General features: G+C 43.0%; 1 protein-coding gene across 1 annotated transcript; it reads right to left on the minus strand.

Moving 5' to 3' along the window:
• Nucleotides 1-562: 562 nt before the first annotated feature.
• On the minus strand, nt 563-16638 carry LOC117467029 (matrix-remodeling-associated protein 5-like). Its single transcript, XM_034110587.2, has 12 exons — nt 16451-16638; nt 16158-16287; nt 14305-14546; nt 13535-13686; nt 10866-12767; nt 8059-9719; nt 6578-6719; nt 5787-5922; nt 4194-5408; nt 3861-4068; nt 3148-3369; nt 563-2992 (listed from the first exon to the last, which is right to left on the minus strand). The coding sequence occupies exons 1-12, from the start codon at nt 16636-16638 to the stop codon at nt 872-874; spliced, it is 8319 nt and encodes a 2772-aa protein (XP_033966478.1). The 3' UTR covers nt 563-871.
• Nucleotides 16639-17864: the final 1226 nt, after the last annotated feature.

Here is a 17864-nt window from a genome sequence, read left to right on the forward strand (position 1 = left end):
TCATGTCTTCTACACATTCAATGTAACGGTAAGGCAGTAAAATACAAACAAGGCTGCCAATTTAAGTTACTGTTCGCTACATAGCCCACAACAAATACAACCTTTTATGTACGTTATAAATTAGAAAATGTAGTTAAAAGGTCAATATCAAGTTGAAATTTAAATAGTGTTGACGACGTCCCATTTCGCAAGTATATACGATACGATACGATATTACTTTATTTGTCAGATCAAGTCTGAAATTTGACTTGCGTCATAAAAAAAATCTTATATTTTATAAATATACACCAAAATCAAACATGATTATTTGATATGACATCACGTCGAATATTAATGTGCCTTTTGACATTTGTGAAGGACAGGAAAAAGTCTTTATTGTCCTTATTCTGTGTTTTAGCTACAATACTTAGTGATACAGTCATTACAAATACTGTATGCTATATTGTAGTTCACTTTTAGTGGACGAATGTGTAAAGTAATGAAACAAAGCAATCAGGCCAAGGAAAGCTTGCTTATCTTTCAGCAATACTCAAATGTGACACATCTTTGGCACTGAAAACAGTCCACAGGTGCTGTATGATGTATGATGTATGATGTATGATGCTGTATCAGCAAAGAATCCTTCAACTCCTGATATTTCAAACAAAAATGTATTGAAATCAAAGTCATACAAATACATAAATGAGCCATAATGTATATTAGTATTGTCTTTTCGGAGATTCAACAGTATCTCCTGCATAAAGCCTTGCAGTTCCTTTGGGCATGTGGGAAACATAAAATGTTATAAGCAGAGGAGTTCATCCACCAGTACAGTAGACTCTCTCCGTCGTTCTGCTGATTGTCTGTTTGTGTGTGTGTTTATTTCACCCTGTTATATAACATGTAGGTAGGTTGCCTTGGTGTCCACTCCTATTACATTTTTGGCGGTGCATCTGTAAAATCCCGTATCCCTACTTGTCGGGTTTTGTATCACCAAGGAACCTTGAGGACTAAGGTAGCGGTTGCCATAGATACGAGCCTGACCCATGACCCTCAGCTGTGTCAGGTCTGGTGTTTCCCAGGTGACGGTCGCCCGGGGTGTCGCTATTGTCCTACACGGCAGCTCCACAGCCACCCCGGGTCGTGTGTAGGTCACAGGGGAGGGGCCTGTTGTGATGCGTGGCGGGTAGGCGATGACGATGACGGGAACCGTGATGACTGAAATTGAGTCGCCACTGGTAGATCTGCAGCTGAAGGTGCCGCGGTCGTACACGGAGGCCTGTTGCACTGTCAGAATTCCATCTTCTTGGACTTTGTATCGGCCTGAGTCATCACTTTCACCCCGGGTCAGTACTTTTCCATTTGGCATGGTCCATGAGAGAGAGCCCTGGGTATATCCATGGGTTTGAGGAGCAGGACAAGGCAGGCGGAGGTTCTCTCCATTAACGATGCTCACTAAGGGAGCTGTTCTGGTGCTCACTGCTGGCTCTGACACAGGGCTCGAGGAACGGAGTGGAGGGACAACAGGACGAGGTGTGGCAGGCAAAGACTGGCCTCTGTGTAGAGGCTTTTGAGTAACTTGGATTTTTGGATGAAGTGCCTCAGGCAACATTGGCCTTGAGCTCAAGGATTTAGCTGAATCTAATGAGGTTCCCGGGCGTGGCGCCTCTATTACACCTACACGTCCCATCACAGGCCTTTCATCTGCCCGCCCCCTGTGTGAAAGTCTGGCCTCCTCTTGTGGCTCAGAGACCTCCAGCTCCACCTGTATCCTCGTCTGTCCTCTCTCACTTCTGACCACACAAACTAAGGTCCCAGAATCGCTCGCACGTACTCCTCGCAGCTCCAAAGAGCCGTTTCTGTGCACAGTGAGTCTGCTGCCATAGTAAGGAGCTGGCAACACACCGTTACCAGGCAGAAGCCAGGCCACACGAGGGGGAGGGGAGCCTTGGGAGAGGCATGGCAAAACCAGAGTTTGGCCTTTCACAGCTCGCTGTTTGACTGTAGTTACCACACCCACAACAGTGTTACTATAGTTTTTAGTACCAGCAGCTATAACAGCATTACTGCTAATTCTGCTAAACACATTTCCACTGAGTGAGCCAGTCCCAGCTCCTGTATTAGACACACTTATCCTGCCATGTTCTCTACCGGTGTAAGCGCCATTACCAGCCTTTCCTGTATTTACTTCATTAGTATTAGTCCCAGGATTCCTTTCTACGTTATCTGATCTAACTGTGCTGTGACTGCTACTCAGGCTATTACTATTACTCATAATGCCGGGTCCATTTGGATTTGTTCCAATGTTATCCGCTTTAATGCCTATATTTCCAGCCCCACTCACTCCAACACTGATAACACTTCTTCCTAGTTGTGTGGTGATTCCACTGACAGGTCTGTTCAATCCATCTTGACTATCACTCCTAAGGGCAGGATAAAAGCCACTGGTCGCTATGTTAGTGCCATCCTTTGGTGCAATGTTTTTTGTCCTACCATCATTAGCACTATAGGCATTTGTTCTGCTGTCACTGCTGCCAAGCTGGCCTGTGTCTCCATTGGTAAATCCATCTTGAAGTATCCTTGCATTATTAGTGCTTTCCCCTGATCTACTGCCATGACCACTATCAGGCTGATAGCTAGTACTCCAACCTCTTCCCCCCACCCGGCCACTCTGTCCATGGTTAGCAGCCTCCACCTCCAGGCCCACCAGCATGCTCCTCTCCCCGGCTGAGTTGCTAGCTCGGCAGGTATAGGTTCCCGTGTCGATCTTTTGAGCCAGACGCACCTCTAAAGTTCCACCCGAAACCACCACAACCCTCTCGGAATAAAACCCAGAGACCAAACTTTTTGGGATGACACGGCGGGTCGGGGAAAACCATGTGACCGTCGGGGCAGGAACTCCAGTGGCCTGGCAGGGAATTGTGGCTGTTGCCCCTTCACGTACTTTGACCACGTGGTGGCTTCTGTCATCAGTAAAGGTTGGTAGAGATGTTCTCATGATTTTTACTTTGACCTTGAAACATTGAATTTGAGTTAGTTTACAACTGAATTAATTTTGTATTTGTATTCATGATATGTTTATTGTGAGTAAGAACAATAAACTCAATTTTAATATGTAATATAAATGATAACTCAAATATCCTTTGCAATAGAAACAAAAATGTTTACCTTCATGGTGTCTTGGCCTCCTTGATTCTCAGCATAACACGTGTACTCTCCCTCTTCTCCCATCCCTACTGCTGGTACAAGTAACGTCCCATTGTCAAACACAGTTAGCCTCCGTGTTCTCCCTCCTCTGTCCTCCCCCTGCAACACGCTGTTCACCATGGTTCCATCTGGTAGGCTCCAACGGACAGATGGGTCAGGCAGTCCGGATGCCTGGCAGTCCACCTGCATGGAACAGGATCATTATTATCATTACAAGTTCTATCAACTTTAACTTAAATTAACTTTTGTTTGGATGAGTGCCAAACTGCTGAGAGCTGTTAGGAAATAACAATGTCTCCTCTTTGTTAAAAGGAAAGATGCATACTGCTCTAGATTCAGCTTTTAGGGCTGTTTTTATAATCCCAAAAATAGAACTAATTTAAGAAAACACTGCTAAGCAAGACAAATGAAGCTGCTTTAAAAAGAAAACGTTCAAATCTCATTAATTTTTAAATGAAATAAAAAAGGAGGGCAACAAATTCCCAAATAAATTGTCCTGTTTCTTGCATTTCAACCCGCTTGACATTGTATTTCATTGAACTGTTGAATATTCGTGTGTCAAATATAATCCCCTGAAGGCCGCTGTTGATGATGCATAACAGGCTATGACCTGACAGGTCTTTCTTTTCCTTTTGATGCATTTGTGATTTATGAATTGTTTTCATTGAACTTACCTTCAGTGGTGTGCCAAAAGACACCATCTGATTGAGTGGTTGCTTGGGCTCGATCTTGGCAGGCTTAGTAACAACAGAGACACGCAGGCGGCGATAATCATCTGAGACCTTGTTTCGCGCGATACAGAGGTAGTCACCAGCGTCCTTCTCTGTTAATGCTTGGATTGACAGAGTTCCATTAGGGTGCACCTTCAAACGATGGTCAAAACTGAAAATCGAATGTGGACGAACATACAAAATAATCACCAACAGGTATAGAATGAGACACAATACTGACAGAATTACTACGAGATATAATTAAACAACCGTCTCATAAACCCACATCCACTTTACCTGTAATGCATGTCCACCAGTTTCCTAATAGGGGTCCTCCAAATGATGATAGGTGCTGGGTTTCCAGTTACAGAGCAGTGGAGCTGCAAGAATAACCCATAGTGGACAGTGGAGCTGGAGGGTGATGTAGAGACAATAAGGGCTTTACTGAAGGGTGAGACAGGCGAGGGATGCAAAGCAGCTGAGGCTGTATATTTTTTCGAGGGGGGAGGAGAAATAACTTTTGTGTTATTTACAATGCCAGGCAAGACTTTGGTGTTATTTGTAGGCATTGTGGAGGATGGGGAGAGAGGGGAGAGCTTTGTTTTGTTGATGTTGCTCAAGTGTGTGGGGTAGGCAGTGACTGTTTTATTGATTTTAGGAAGTAAGTTAGTGGCAGTGGGTGGGCGAGGGTAAAAAGATGAGCGAGAAGAACTGGTGTTGAGCGGCAAGGTCCGTGATCTATCATGGGGCGATGAAGCGGGGAGTCTAGCTGAGTTGAATGGATTTGAAGGGTGGCTAGGGATAGATAAAGTTATGTCTTTATTTAGTGAAGAAGATGTTTTTTCAACAGCTTTCGCTCCCTCATGTCTTGCTTCACTCTGGCTTCTTTCTCCTTCTGCTGACCCTTCAATTTCTAACCTAACTGTTCTCTTATCGGCTCCAACAGCATTGCTTGCTATGCACTCGTAATTCCCTGAGTCCTTAGGCCGAACTCCTCGAATATGCAGTGTCCCATTGGGTAAGACGAAAAGGTTGCCATGAAGAAACTGGGATTGGCGGACTATAGTCCCATCTGGAATTCGCCAGCGCAGAGTTGGTGTCGGGGCTCCCCTGGCAGAGCAGTGAGCATAAACAGGCCTCCCAGGAGACAAAAGCAGGTGTTCCTCTTTGGCTTGCTGTATAACAGGGGGCAAGGAGGACACATGTACACGCGCTGAGGCACTGGCTGCTCCTGCTGAGTTGGAAGCCACACAGCGGTACACGCCTCTGTCACCGGTTAAAGTTACTGGTATATGGAGGGTACCATTCGTGTCCATAATAATCCGACTGGTGGAGGCAGCGCTGGAGGTCAGGACAGAGCGATCAGGCAAAACCCAGGAGAGCAGAGGGCTGGGAACACCATCCGCCTGGCACTGCAAGTGCACCTCTCCACCCTGATGAATGGTAACTTCTCTGTAGCTGGCCAGCTGCATTCGAGGGGGGCGTGTCCACACCTCCAGGTTGGCTAGCAATCTATCACGAAAGAGTATAGGATGCAAATAGTAAATAAAACTGAACATAGGACATGTTTAGGAAACTCCCCAAATTCATGTATTCACAATTTAAACAGGAATCCTGAAAGAGACATGGGATTGACAAACATATTTTTTCAAGTAACACAATTATATTGGAATTGGATTAGAACAAACCTTTTATAAACAGATTTTATATACTGAGATTTCGAAATGACTTTAGGCTGCTTAAAAATACACCAACACAGCATGCATAATCCTAAACAGCTGTTTGCCTTTGGTCTGTGTAATTAATACAGAACATATTTTTGTACCATGGACATTATAACTAAATGCAAAATGCTACATTAATATTCTTAACTGGTATGAGCAGCCTCACCTGTCGCGACCCAGAAAGCTCTGTGCACTGCAGATGTATGTGCCTCTGTCCTGCAGCTCAATATTCTGGATAACTAGAGTGCCATTTGGCAGGACCTCAAAACGCTCTGCCTTGGAGAGAATTGACATCACTGCTCCTGAGAGAGAAAGACAGAGAGACAGACAGGCAGGCAGACAGACAGACAGACAGACAGACAGACAGACAGACAGACAGACAGACAGACAGACAGATAGACAGACAGACAGATTTGGGAAAGAAAGTTAGAATGAGACAGAGGAAAGGAGGATCAGGGAAATACTTTGTGGCACAGCATGATGTAAGCCCAGTGATGCAGTGCACAAATGTTCCATTACTTTCTTGCAATATGTCTTTCCCACATGGCAAGCGAGAGAAAAGCCTATTGTGTACATGCCAGTGCGTAATGCTGGGTGTTAATGGGTTACTTCATCAGTGCCAAATGTGTTCATATTCATTAAGTTAAAGTACATACTAAAGCTTAGTTGGTTTTTCCTTTCGAATCGATGACGTCAAGAGGTAAATACAAACCTTTACTTATTTCTGCTTTAAAGGAACAGTGTGTAGTTCTGATAAGAAAATAACACTTCTATGTTTCAATTCCCAGCATAAAAATATATGCCTGAGGGTTTAAGAGAATGGATTTACTGAGTAATCTGTGGAAATAAAACTGAACCCTGATTTGTACTTTCATATCTACAAGGGAATTGTTTTTAATATTTACATATTTCTGTATACTGAAATAAATGTGTGCATATTGTCTGCTCAGTGTGTACCTGTGGAGACTTTGGTCCATGTGATGGAGGGCTTTGGCTCGCCTTGAGCTTCACAAGCCAGCCTGGCAGTGCTCTCTGCTGGGACCGACACTGTCCTGATGTGAGGGTCTGCAATCCTCGGTCTGGATCTCACAACTGGGACCTATGTAAACATTTTATAGATTTAAGTAGACAACAAAGAAAATCATGATAATAATATCTTTTTAACTTTAAGACATCTGAGAGCATAGCACCACTAATGAAAATCCCTTGAATTGCAAAGCTGCAGCATTGTGTTGGCCTTGGAGTTGTGAACAACACCTTCAGAAAAGCAATAGATAAAATGATAATTGTCTAATAGGAAAATTAGCAAATCTACATAATCAACACAATGTAGTCAACAGATAATTTGGCCATCTGTACAACATCTTTAATGTACAAAACTAACCAAAATGATAGACAAATCAAAACATAAGTGTGGGTAAGAATAAAGGCCATTACATATGTTTTAATTATGTATTAAATTATTTTAATGTAATTAAAAAGTAATATGATTATGTGAATTTAAAATGTTCAAAAGTTTGTAATTCCTTGTATTAAACATTGAAGAGCCTTTAAGGTTAAACAATTCAATATAGCAGTACTGTAATACCAGATTAGGAACCATTGATGGTGAACCCAGTGGTTTTGTCTGCTGAAGCCTGCCAAAAGAGCTCTGGAAATTAATTAACAATTGATTATCTTAAATCCCTTCTTAAGACACATAATGTTGTTGATTATGGAACATGTGTTTTTCATCACTTCTTTAGGTCTTGCGTGGACTCTAGCAGAGCTCCGGAAAATCCATGAAATTAAAGAATTGTCCTAAACATCCCTTAGGTTTTATAGCACGTCATGTGGATACAGATTAGACTATTTTCAGATCTATTGTGCTTTTCTGCTAAGCTTTTGCCCAAAGGCTTGCACAGTCGGTGTAGCGTGCGCGCGCGCGCGTGTGTGTGTGTGTGTGTGTGTGTGTGTGTGTGTGTGTGTGTGTGTGTGTGTGTGTGTGTGTGTGTGTGTGTGTGTGTGTGTGTGTGTGTGTGTGTGTGTGTGTGTGTGTGTGTGTGTTGTGTGTGTGTGTGTGTGTGTGTGTGTGTGTGTGTATGAGAGAGAGTGTGTGTATACATGCTTATGTGTGTTATTATTTTCTGGGCTAGCACTCACTTAGAAAATAAATGTTAATTTAAGTTCCACTTAGCTGACAACAAAGAGAAATAGCTCTCTATATATATATCAAATGCAGACTGCATTTAAGAATGCACTTACAGAGATGACTAATTGTATAAATTACTGAAAGCAAAGAGAAGGGAAATAGGAGGAAATGACAGACATTAACAAATAAAAAACTAATTGTGGCCCAAGTTTAGCTCTTACTCGTGGGGTAATGTGTGTTCTTGCAACATATTTTGGGTATAAAGAATTCCCAAAATAGCATTACTGTTGACTCAATTTGAACTCACCCCAGGGGCAGCCGGGAGTGAAGGGGAGGGGGGCCATTGAGGCCGGCTGCTGCCTGAATCTGGAATAGAATTAGTTCCAGGGTTCCTCCAGTCAATAGAGGGTCGATTCTGGTTTGAACCCCCAGAATTAGGCCTCTCTCTGGGTGATTGCGTTGTACTTGTTGTGATCATTGTAGTGGTTGTAGTTGAAGATTTACTGGGTGTAGCTGCCGTTGTAGTTGTTGAAGGAGGTTTCACTGAGGTGACAATTCTAGTACTAGTAGGAGTAGTAGTTGTAGCAGTGGTAGTAGGATGAGGGGTTGCGGGGATAGTCTTGAATGAGATTGTAGTACTAGTAGCAGTAGTAGTAGTTATAGTAGTAGAAGAAGGGCTAATAGTAGTAGTGGTAGTTGGAAAAGTTGATGTAATGTCAGGTGTTGTGGAAGAAGTAGTAGAGGTAAAAGCAGTTGTAGTACTTCTGGTAGTGCTAGATGTAGGGATAATACTGGTAGTTGTAGTAAACAATTTGGGACTTATAGTCAAAGCAATATGTGTTGTTCCTATGGGACGTGTGTACTCATTAGCTGTAGTGGAAGATATACTTGTAACACTTTCAGCAGAATTAGTATGTATTATTTTGAGAAAGGTAAAAGGAGTAGTGTGGAGTTTTGCAGTAGTAGTTGTAGCTGTACTGGGGACTGTGGAGGAAACAATGGAGGAAGGAGTTGTCGAGAGAGAGATGGAGGAGTGGGACACATATGGTTCACTTGAAAAATTCCTCTCGAGTCCAACATTGGGATCACTTGAAGGTTCATCAACATGTTTGCCTAAAGATGTGTGTGTTTTTGTGACAGTCTGTATACCATGTGTATAAGTCTTGGCGTGTGTGTTAGGCGAATGTGTCTGCACGACCGTAGCATCCGAGTGAGTGGGTGCTGGTGTTAGTGTGTTGAAGAGAGTGGATTTTGTAGTGTCTGGGATGTTGGCTGGGTGAGTCACCATGTCTATATGTATCTTCGTGTGAGAGGGGGATAATGAGGTGATAGAGGAAGAAGAGGGAGTCACTGAGGGGGTGGCAGAAGTCGAGATACCAACAGTATTAGAAATAGTGGAAGACTGAGAATTCAGTACCACATCATTTGAAGTGGTCTCAATATGGTCACTCCGTGTCAACAGCATGACTGGAGATGTAGATGTTGACACCAGCATCAACATATTCATTTGATCTGTTGTAGTGACAGGTGTCTCAGTTTGTGACCTCGGGTTTGTATGTTCAGGGATAGGTCGGCGTGGGGTCAAAGGATGCCCCCTGGGCCTGTTGATGATTCGTCTTCGCTGTCCGATCCTCCTGCGAGAGTTCCAAGGGCTTTGAGGCCGGGAATTGAGTACCAAATTAGGGAAGAGTCCCTCCTGGGGGTTTTGAGGCTTGGTTCTAGATGGGTTGGTGTTTGCTTCTGGCTCATCCCCGTCACCTGGTTCTGGGACAATTTCATTTGCTGCTGAAATTGGCTTCAATGTGACTGCTTCTTTCTGTGTCTCTGTGTTTGTCACTGACTCTGTCTGTGGAGTTGCTTTCTCTGTCTCGCTCTCTGTCTCGTTCTCTATATTTGTCTGTGTTTCTGTTGATTCTGTTGCGGTCTTTATCTCTCTGTCTGTGTCAATGTCTGTCTTTATCTCTGTGTCTGTGTCAGTGTCTGTCTTTATCTCTGTGTCTGTGTCAGTCTTTATCTTTATCTCTGTGTATGTCTTTATCTCTGTGTCAATGTCTGTCTTTATCTCTGTGTCTGTGTCTGTCTTTATCTCTGTGTCTGTGTCAGTGTCTGTCTTTATCTCTGTGTCTGTGTCAGTCTTTATCTTTATCTCTGTGTATGTCTTTATCTCTGTGTCAATGTCTGTCTTTATCTCTGTGTCAGTGTCTGTCTTTATCTCTGTGTCTGTGTCAGTGTCTGTCTTTATCTCTGTGTCTGTGTCTGTCTTTATCTCTATGTCTGTGTCAGTGTCTGTCTTTATCTCTGTGTCAGTGTCAGTCTTTATCTTTATCTCTGTGTCTGTGTCTGTCTTTATCTCTGTGTCAATGTCTGTCTTTATCTCTGTGTCTGTGTCTGTCTTTATCTCTGTGTCTGTGTCAGTGTCTGTCTTTATCTCTGTGTCTGTGTCAGTGTCTGTCTTTATCTCTGTGTCTGTGTCTGTCTTTATCTCTATGTCTGTGTCAGTGTCTGTCTTTATCTCTGTGTCAGTGTCAGTCTTTATCTTTATCTCTGTGTCTGTGTCTGTCTTTATCTCTGTGTCAATGTCTGTCTTTATCTCTGTGTCTGTGTCTGTCTTTATCTCTGTGTCTGTGTCAGTGTCTGTCTTTATCTCTGTGTCTGTGTCAGTGTCTGTCTTTATCTCTGTGTCTGTCTTTATCTCTATGTCTGTGTCAGTATCTGTCTTTATCTCTATGTCTGTGTCAGTGTCTGTCTTTATCTCTATGTCTGTGTCAGTGTCTGTCTTTATCTCTGTGTCTGTGTCAGTGTCTGTCTTTATCTCTGTGTCAGTGTCAGTCTTTATCTTTATCTCTGTGTCTGTGTCTGTCTTTATCTCTGTGTCAATGTCTGTCTTTATCTCTGTGTATGTGTCTGTCTTTATCTCTGTGTCTGTGTCAGTGTCTGTTTTTATCTCTGTGTCTGTGTCAGTGTCTGTCTTTATCTCTGTGTCTGTGTCAGTGTCTGTCTTTATCTCTGTGTCTGTGTCTGTCTTTATCTCTGTGTATGTGTCTGTCTTTATCTCTATGTCTGTGTCAGTGTCTGTCTTTATCTCTGTGTCTGTGTCTGTCTTTATCTCTGTGCCTGTTTCAGTGTCTGTATTTGTCTCTGTGTCTGTTAGCATTTCTTTGTTGACAGGGTAAATTTGCTGAAGGCCTTCCTCTTGTAGATCAGTCTCATCAAGAGATGACCCTTCCGTTTCTGCTTCCTCTCCTGCTCCTTCAGATCTATCTCTCTCTGTATCCTCAAGTCCTTCATTTCTACCTGTGTCTCCATCTTGGCCTCCTTCCACATCTTCAGCTGTGGGCTTTGCTTCATCGACAGGCCCGCTTTCATTAGTGGCAACAGTCTTTTGTCGAATCTTAGCCAAGAGATCAGCCCATTTTTTAGGGTCTATCCTTTGTTTGTTTGTGGTAACCCTATGTCTGTTCTTAAAGCGGGTTCTTCTCTGGTCAGTGGATGACGTAAGCGTTCCTCCTCTCCTCAGGGCGCCTTCTCTCATAGGTCCACGTCTTACGGGTTTTCCAATTGGAAGACGTCTGTTTGGGAAAGGTTGAAGAGGTCTTGGACGCTTCCTGCCAGCAAGAATTCTCTCTCCTTCTTCCGCCACATCGCCAGACCCTTCTTCTTCTTGTAATGGAGCTCGTATCTTGGTTGACCGGCCAGCAGCTGACTGTGGTCCTGTGGGAAATGATGTCCTAAGTGGAGGGGGATGTCTTGGATTTAACTCAAGCTGAATCGACAGAAAATCACTACCATACTGGTTGACTGCAATGCAGCGGTAATGACCAGCATCCCTCAGAGAAGGGTTAGGCAGAGAGAGACTCCCATTTGATTGTAAAATGAGCCCACCTGATACAGCTAATCCCTGCCGTACTAAGTTTCCATCTGGTAACACCCAATTTATATGAGGCACTGGTGAACCAAAAGCCTTGCAGGATAGACTGATAGGTTTACCAACAGTCGCTGTGACAGGAGGTCCCACTTGCTCTCCTGAATTGGGAAAAGAGGAATCCTCAACGGCCAGGCGCAGGGGGAGAACGTCTACATCCTTGCCTGCCCGTGCTATGCAGTAATAGATCCCTGCATCTGAGAGCTGCACTTTATGAATAAGTAAACCAGAGGTTGAAGCCTGGAGCCTACCATCTAAGCTGCTTGAGGGGGAGATGAGCTTGGATCCATCCGGTTGAACCCACTGTACTTTGGGGTTACCAGAACTTAAAAGAGGGCATGATAGCTCCACCTTACTACCTACTACTGTTGCAAGTTCGGTAGCAGTCTGATTAGTTGAAATCAGCACCCATGGGGGTGAGGAAGGGGAGGATGCTGAGGGATGAGAAGCAGGGTCAGGATGAGCAGAAACTCTTGTTGAGTAGATAAGTTGAACTTTATGTCTGTTAGACTGTGCTCTGTTTAGCTGAATGCTGATGGCTGGCTGTAGTAACCATTGTGGTCTGGCTTCAACGGAAGATTGGACTCCAGTGTGATAATATCCTTCTGTCTCTGGTGCCTGCCTGTAGCGGTAAGCAAATGCTGGGACTTTACTCAGCATGATGTGCCTCTCCAGACGAACCGCAGTCTCACTGTAGTATGCTAGGATCCTCCAAAGTTTCTCATAGCTCTGTCTCTCCACGGGGCATTCCAGGGAGAGCGAGAGAGCGAGGGGGAGAGGGGAAGAGGAGGAAAGAGAAAGATCTGGAGGTGGAGCAATATCCTGGGAATCAGAGTGAGTGAAGTTGCAAACCAGATCCACCCTGTTCCCTTGTTGATCAGAGAGACCCAGAGAGGCAGTGCCTAAAGGTTCTCTAAAGGATTCACTGGTTTGGATTTCACTATGTTCGGTCTCCAAAGGTGTGTCTCTTCCTGGGGAGGCGATAACAGGTGAGCTGCACAAGGGGTCAGTCTGCTCAAGCAAGCCTTGACCTTGAAGGGAATCGGGCGAGGCACAGATTGGACACTGAGGGCCGCCGGGACATTTCATTAAGCCTAATTGAAAGAGAGGCAGAGAAAATTGTGTCATAAAAGACAGCCTTGGCATCTCTATCAACTGTGTATAAAAGCATAGCAACTAAACAAACATATCAGTGCACAACTCAGCTATCTGAACATATTAGCACTGTCATACTTTAGTCATGCCAGCTCTTCTTAAGAATATATTAACCTTTATATGTCTTAATAATTCTGCATGGTTACTTCATCCACTCATACATCAGGAAAATGCATCACTTCATTATGACACAATAATTAGCCTATATTTCAGCTGCCTTCACACATCAATGCTGTCATCATAGATTAGTCATAGCAGGTTAAGTCTGGCATATCAATGAGCCACATTTCATGGTCCAGCTCTCATTCACGTCTCAATAACAGCCACAAGGAACACTGGAAGAGATACAGAAAATTGAGGAAATAGGAGAAGGGGATGTAACATAAAGCAGGTGGAGGGATGTCAGAGGAATAGACTAAACAAAACCATATGTGTAGGAAAATACATTTATCGCATTATTCTATCAACTGGCTTGATTTGATATGCTACAGTACATTACAGCTGTATAATGTTTTTCTCTCAATCCATTCACCTTGTTACTACCTTACCTAGTTACCTCGTCATTCTAGCTGTATGCATTTTGCAATAACCATCACATTTGTACTCCTTGACTGAGTTAAACTGGCTCAGAGGCTTAACAAATGACCAACACAAATCACATGCGCATGACAATGACAGTTGAAAACATATCAAATGTGACAATCACCTGGATGTGCCAGACTCCAAGTGAGAAACCAGTTCATCCTACAGTCACAACTCCAAGGGTTAGCCTGCAGCACAAGAGTCTCTAGCAGAGGTGCTGTTGCTAATGTGTCTCTGGGCAGAGTTGTTAGACTGTTGTTGGACAAGTCTAGGTGTCTACAGATGGGGAAAACAAAAACAAAATAAAACATTAAGTGGAGGGGGATGGTGGACAACAAGGTTGAGTCCAAATCATGGAGGAAGGGATGAAAGAGTGTGAGTGGGCAGTGAGAGATGAAAGGTTAGGGGAAAATAACTAATAATTGTTATCCTTTCGATCATCATCCTCGTGGTCAGATCCTGGTTATTCGTCTGCATAGTAATACAATTAGATCATTAAGGAGCAGGATTAGGCACAGTTTTAGAAGTGTATTTGTCTAGGTAAAAATGACCAGCAAGAGTTGCTTTTTCATCGGATGAGTTTTTCTTTTGACTCGTCAATCATGTATCACTAAATCTCACTGATCACACCATTTTAACTACATTTAGCTAATACTTTGTCACAAGTCATCATAGTGCAAATGTTTTTTTAGAATTGTGATAGTCAAGAACACACAGATCAGTTTATGTAGTAGGTCATGGAAGTATTGTAAATAATGTGGCAATAACAAACTTACCAGAGAACAGAGAGCACTCTTCTTTTGCTTTTATGTGTTGTGTTGTTAAAAGTGTTATCATGTTGTAACATGCCAAAAAATGACTATAACATGATGTGCTATAAGTGCTCAAGCTCACCTGAGTGTAGAGAAGTAATATGTATTCAGGAGGGACAGAGTGCACAGAGTGCGAGGGTGCAGTTGATGCAGCCTGTTCCCTTGCAGGCGCAGCAGCCTGAGGCTCGGCAGCTGGAGCAGTGCCCGGGGGTGGATGTGCTGGAGGCGGTTGTGATCCAAGTACAGGCGCAGCAGGGAGGTCAGGCCAGAGAAGGTTAGAGATGAAGAGATCTCTCTAAGCTTGTTATAACTCAGCTTTAGTATCTGCGGGGGGAGGGAGAGGAAATTGAGTGAACGGAAGCAATGAAGGATTAGAAGAGCAATCAAAAATGGGGCATCAAGGCTGATGAAGAAACCAAGTCTATGCACTGATCATAAGTCTGTCACTGGACACCACATGCTTGTAAATTGAATTTATGACAAATTATGCAAGCGGAATTGGAATGAGGATGAAGGAGTCCGTGAAAAACTCTTTGTAAGCAAAAATAAATGCAAACTGTGTTGTTTTTAGAAATATGGGGGAATACTTCCAGTAGCACACCAAATGCTGCAAGTTTATCGATTCAAAGCAGAAAAGACTTAAAGCATACTCTAGCACTGGGGGCCTTCAACGTTTCAAATAGGAAATGTATCCTGTAAGCTCAAGACTCTGGGGAACTATTATTATTCTAGTCATGTGCAAAAAACCCACCAACCTTTACAGACACACACCATGAAAACCATGTTGTGGAATTGTGTTTCTGTGAAGCTTGTGATAAATCCGCTCTGCAGGAAGGCTACTTAGCTGGCAGAGTTCCAGCTACTGACAGATCTAGCACGTGAAGATGTCAGCACATGGAAATATGGATCTTATTATCACACAATGCCAAATATATCAGCATCTGACAGGGAGATGAAGGGAACAATTGCTTGTTGAGTAATTTGACTTCCCCACGGACTGCTAACTCTGCCCTTAGGTTCCTGCTAAAATGTCCAGTGTGTTTCCTGTCACTGAGCAGCAAAAAGAATGATAGCAAATAAATTATGCATTCGTTGTACAGAAATTAGAAATATGTGCTGACAAATTTGAACAGAATCATGTTAACTATTGTATTAATTTCCATAATGGTTTCACAGATTAAATGTAAAATTAATCATTTTATAATAATTTGTTGCCATCAGTTTGACTGCTAGATTTAAGCATATTTATTAATATAGATTCTTCTCTAAAGTGTACAAAACTCTTTGACAAATGCTGTATAGTTGATAATCTCTGCATTACTTATGTTGTTAACAACTGAAATGGGTTCTGTCAAACAGTTTAAGTATATACATGTATCATACTTAAAGAGGTTATGCAGACTATAAACTACTAAAGAAATGTGAGAGCTGAGTTTTCTGAAACAAAATACATTTGAAATAGTGAAGGATCCTTGTATGGTACCCCTGCTTGAGGCTGGGATTAAGGATTAGGCTGTGAGACTGGGTCCAAGTTTAATACTCATATCTGTGTCCTGCAAAATACTTCATATCCAAAGAGTCAAAGGCTAAATATTTGAGACAATGATTTCTTTTCCCCATTAGCATCCATACACTTTATAATCCAGCATGGATAGTTTCTCTTGGAAAAGGACAGTTCAGGACACTCAATAATGTTGGTTGCTGTTAGCTGCCTGTATGAGATACAGGTGCTGTAGTTCCATAAAGAAAATTGACAAAATATAAAGAAAAGGGCTCTGAAGAATACATCCCATTTCTTTAAAACGTTTGTTATCTTTAATTTAGTCAATTATCCTATCCAAAAATCTGCTAGTTTGTTTTTGAATTGATTTCCCTCTCTTTTCAGCCTTAAACAATGTCAATGTTGGGTCCAATGCTGCTCTTCTTCCTATTTACCTGTAGTGATTTCAAATCTCTGAATGCTTCATCTGGCAGATGGTGGAGGTCATTGCTGTGGAGCATCAGGAGCTCCACCTTCTTTAGCCCAGCCAAAGAACTGTCATGTATTGTGCTGATGCTGTTGAATCTGTGGCACAGAAACAGCATCATCAACCTTAGACGTCAACACATCAACAAATAGTATATCTCTAGAGCTCGTTCATTTGCTGCAGTTTCACACATTCCAAACTCTATGGGTGTGTTTGATGGTAAATAAGAGCACTCCTACTTGCTCACTTGCATTCCCTTACCCAAAGTTTATGCGGTGTGTGTGTATAGGGAGGCCAGAAGGTATGCTGAGCAGGGAACGAAAGGTACAGTGGACTTCATTGGCCTGGTAGCAGTTACAGCTCCTGGGGCAGGCCTGGCCCATGGGCACCACTAGTGTCAGTACCAGTAGAGTCAGCAGGGGAACCGACACACACACACACCGATACATCTTCAGTCCCAGAGAGGAGAAGCCACACTGGGATTATCACTGCCAACGAGAAAAAAGGAAATCAAGACTGATGGAGGGTAGCAAAGTGCATCACAGTGACATGTGTCAAAATCCAGATGACAGCCTCTCTCTCTCTCTCTCTCTCTCTCTCTCTCACACACACACACACACACACACACACACACACACACACACACACACACACACACACACACACACACACACACACACACACACACACACACACACACACACACACACACACACACACACACACCACACACACACACACACACACACACACACACACACACACACACACACACACACTGGAATGTTCATTCATACATCCCAAAAAGCACACATTTTACTCAAGGGGATTTGCAATCCTTACAACACATGACACTTATATCCTAAAATCCACACTAAAGCCACACTGACACATTGCACTTAACAAAACAGACCTTCGGGCGTTATGCATGCCCAGTAGGTTAATTGAGTGACATACATTAAGCAAAACAAAAAGAGTAGGATTGAGAAATATAGTAAGAAAAAGATAACAAGTCAGTTTAGACCTCACAGAAGCTATCCTGTTTCTCTCTCCTATTTAATCTCACACAAGCGCACAAATGCTCTTCCCATTCAAATGTATCAAACCAACTGTAGAGCAATAGCTGCCAGAGGCTTTTTAAATTTGAAGCTGAAAGTAAAGTAAATCACGCACGCTAGCAAGAAGCATCCGACATTAATTCATTACTGTAATGCAAAGTCGTGGATGTGCGGAGCATACCTTGAAATCCTGTGGAGTTATTTCACGGAGGTATTCATTTTGCCCATCAAACACTGATTTAATCCAACAGCACGGCTCGGAATTTTGAAAGGCAATTAATCAGTTTATTCACCAATAAACTCCGCGATTGTTGAACTGGGGTGGAGGTCCCAAAATAAGTTGTCACATAAGATGTAACTGAGGAGTGCGAGAAAAAAAATTAGTTACACTTTTGTCAACTCCGCACAACAACAAAATGATTTTTAGTTAAATCCAACAGGTCTTGCGCGTCTTTAGAGAAGTAACACTGGAAGTGGCAGGCGGGCTATATGCAAACGCATCTGGCGCTGTGTGAGTGTGCGCGTGAGCGTTTGTGTGGATGACAGGGGATGTGTGAGTGTGTATTTGAGCGGAGGAAAAGGGACTGTACCGAAGTGAACTTTGAGTGACGCTCAGG

The sequence above is a fragment of the Pseudochaenichthys georgianus genome, chromosome 21, assembly GCF_902827115.2.
Source record: "Pseudochaenichthys georgianus chromosome 21, fPseGeo1.2, whole genome shotgun sequence".
NCBI lineage: Eukaryota > Metazoa > Chordata > Actinopteri > Perciformes > Channichthyidae > Pseudochaenichthys > Pseudochaenichthys georgianus.

Excerpts from the sequence above, each read along its gene's own strand:
- LOC117467029 (XM_034110587.2), bottom strand. The coding sequence starts at position 16,638 with ATGTATCGGTGTGTGTGTGTGTCGGTTCCCCTGCTGACTCTACTGGTA. Across the intron at positions 14,547-16,157 it reads GAGATTTGAAATCACTACAG|ATACTAAAGCTGAGTTATAA; the intron begins GTAAATAGGAAG and ends CTCCCCCCGCAG. Across the intron at positions 12,768-13,534 it reads TTGGAGTCTGGCACATCCAG|GCTTAATGAAATGTCCCGGC; the intron begins GTGATTGTCACA and ends TCTTTCAATTAG.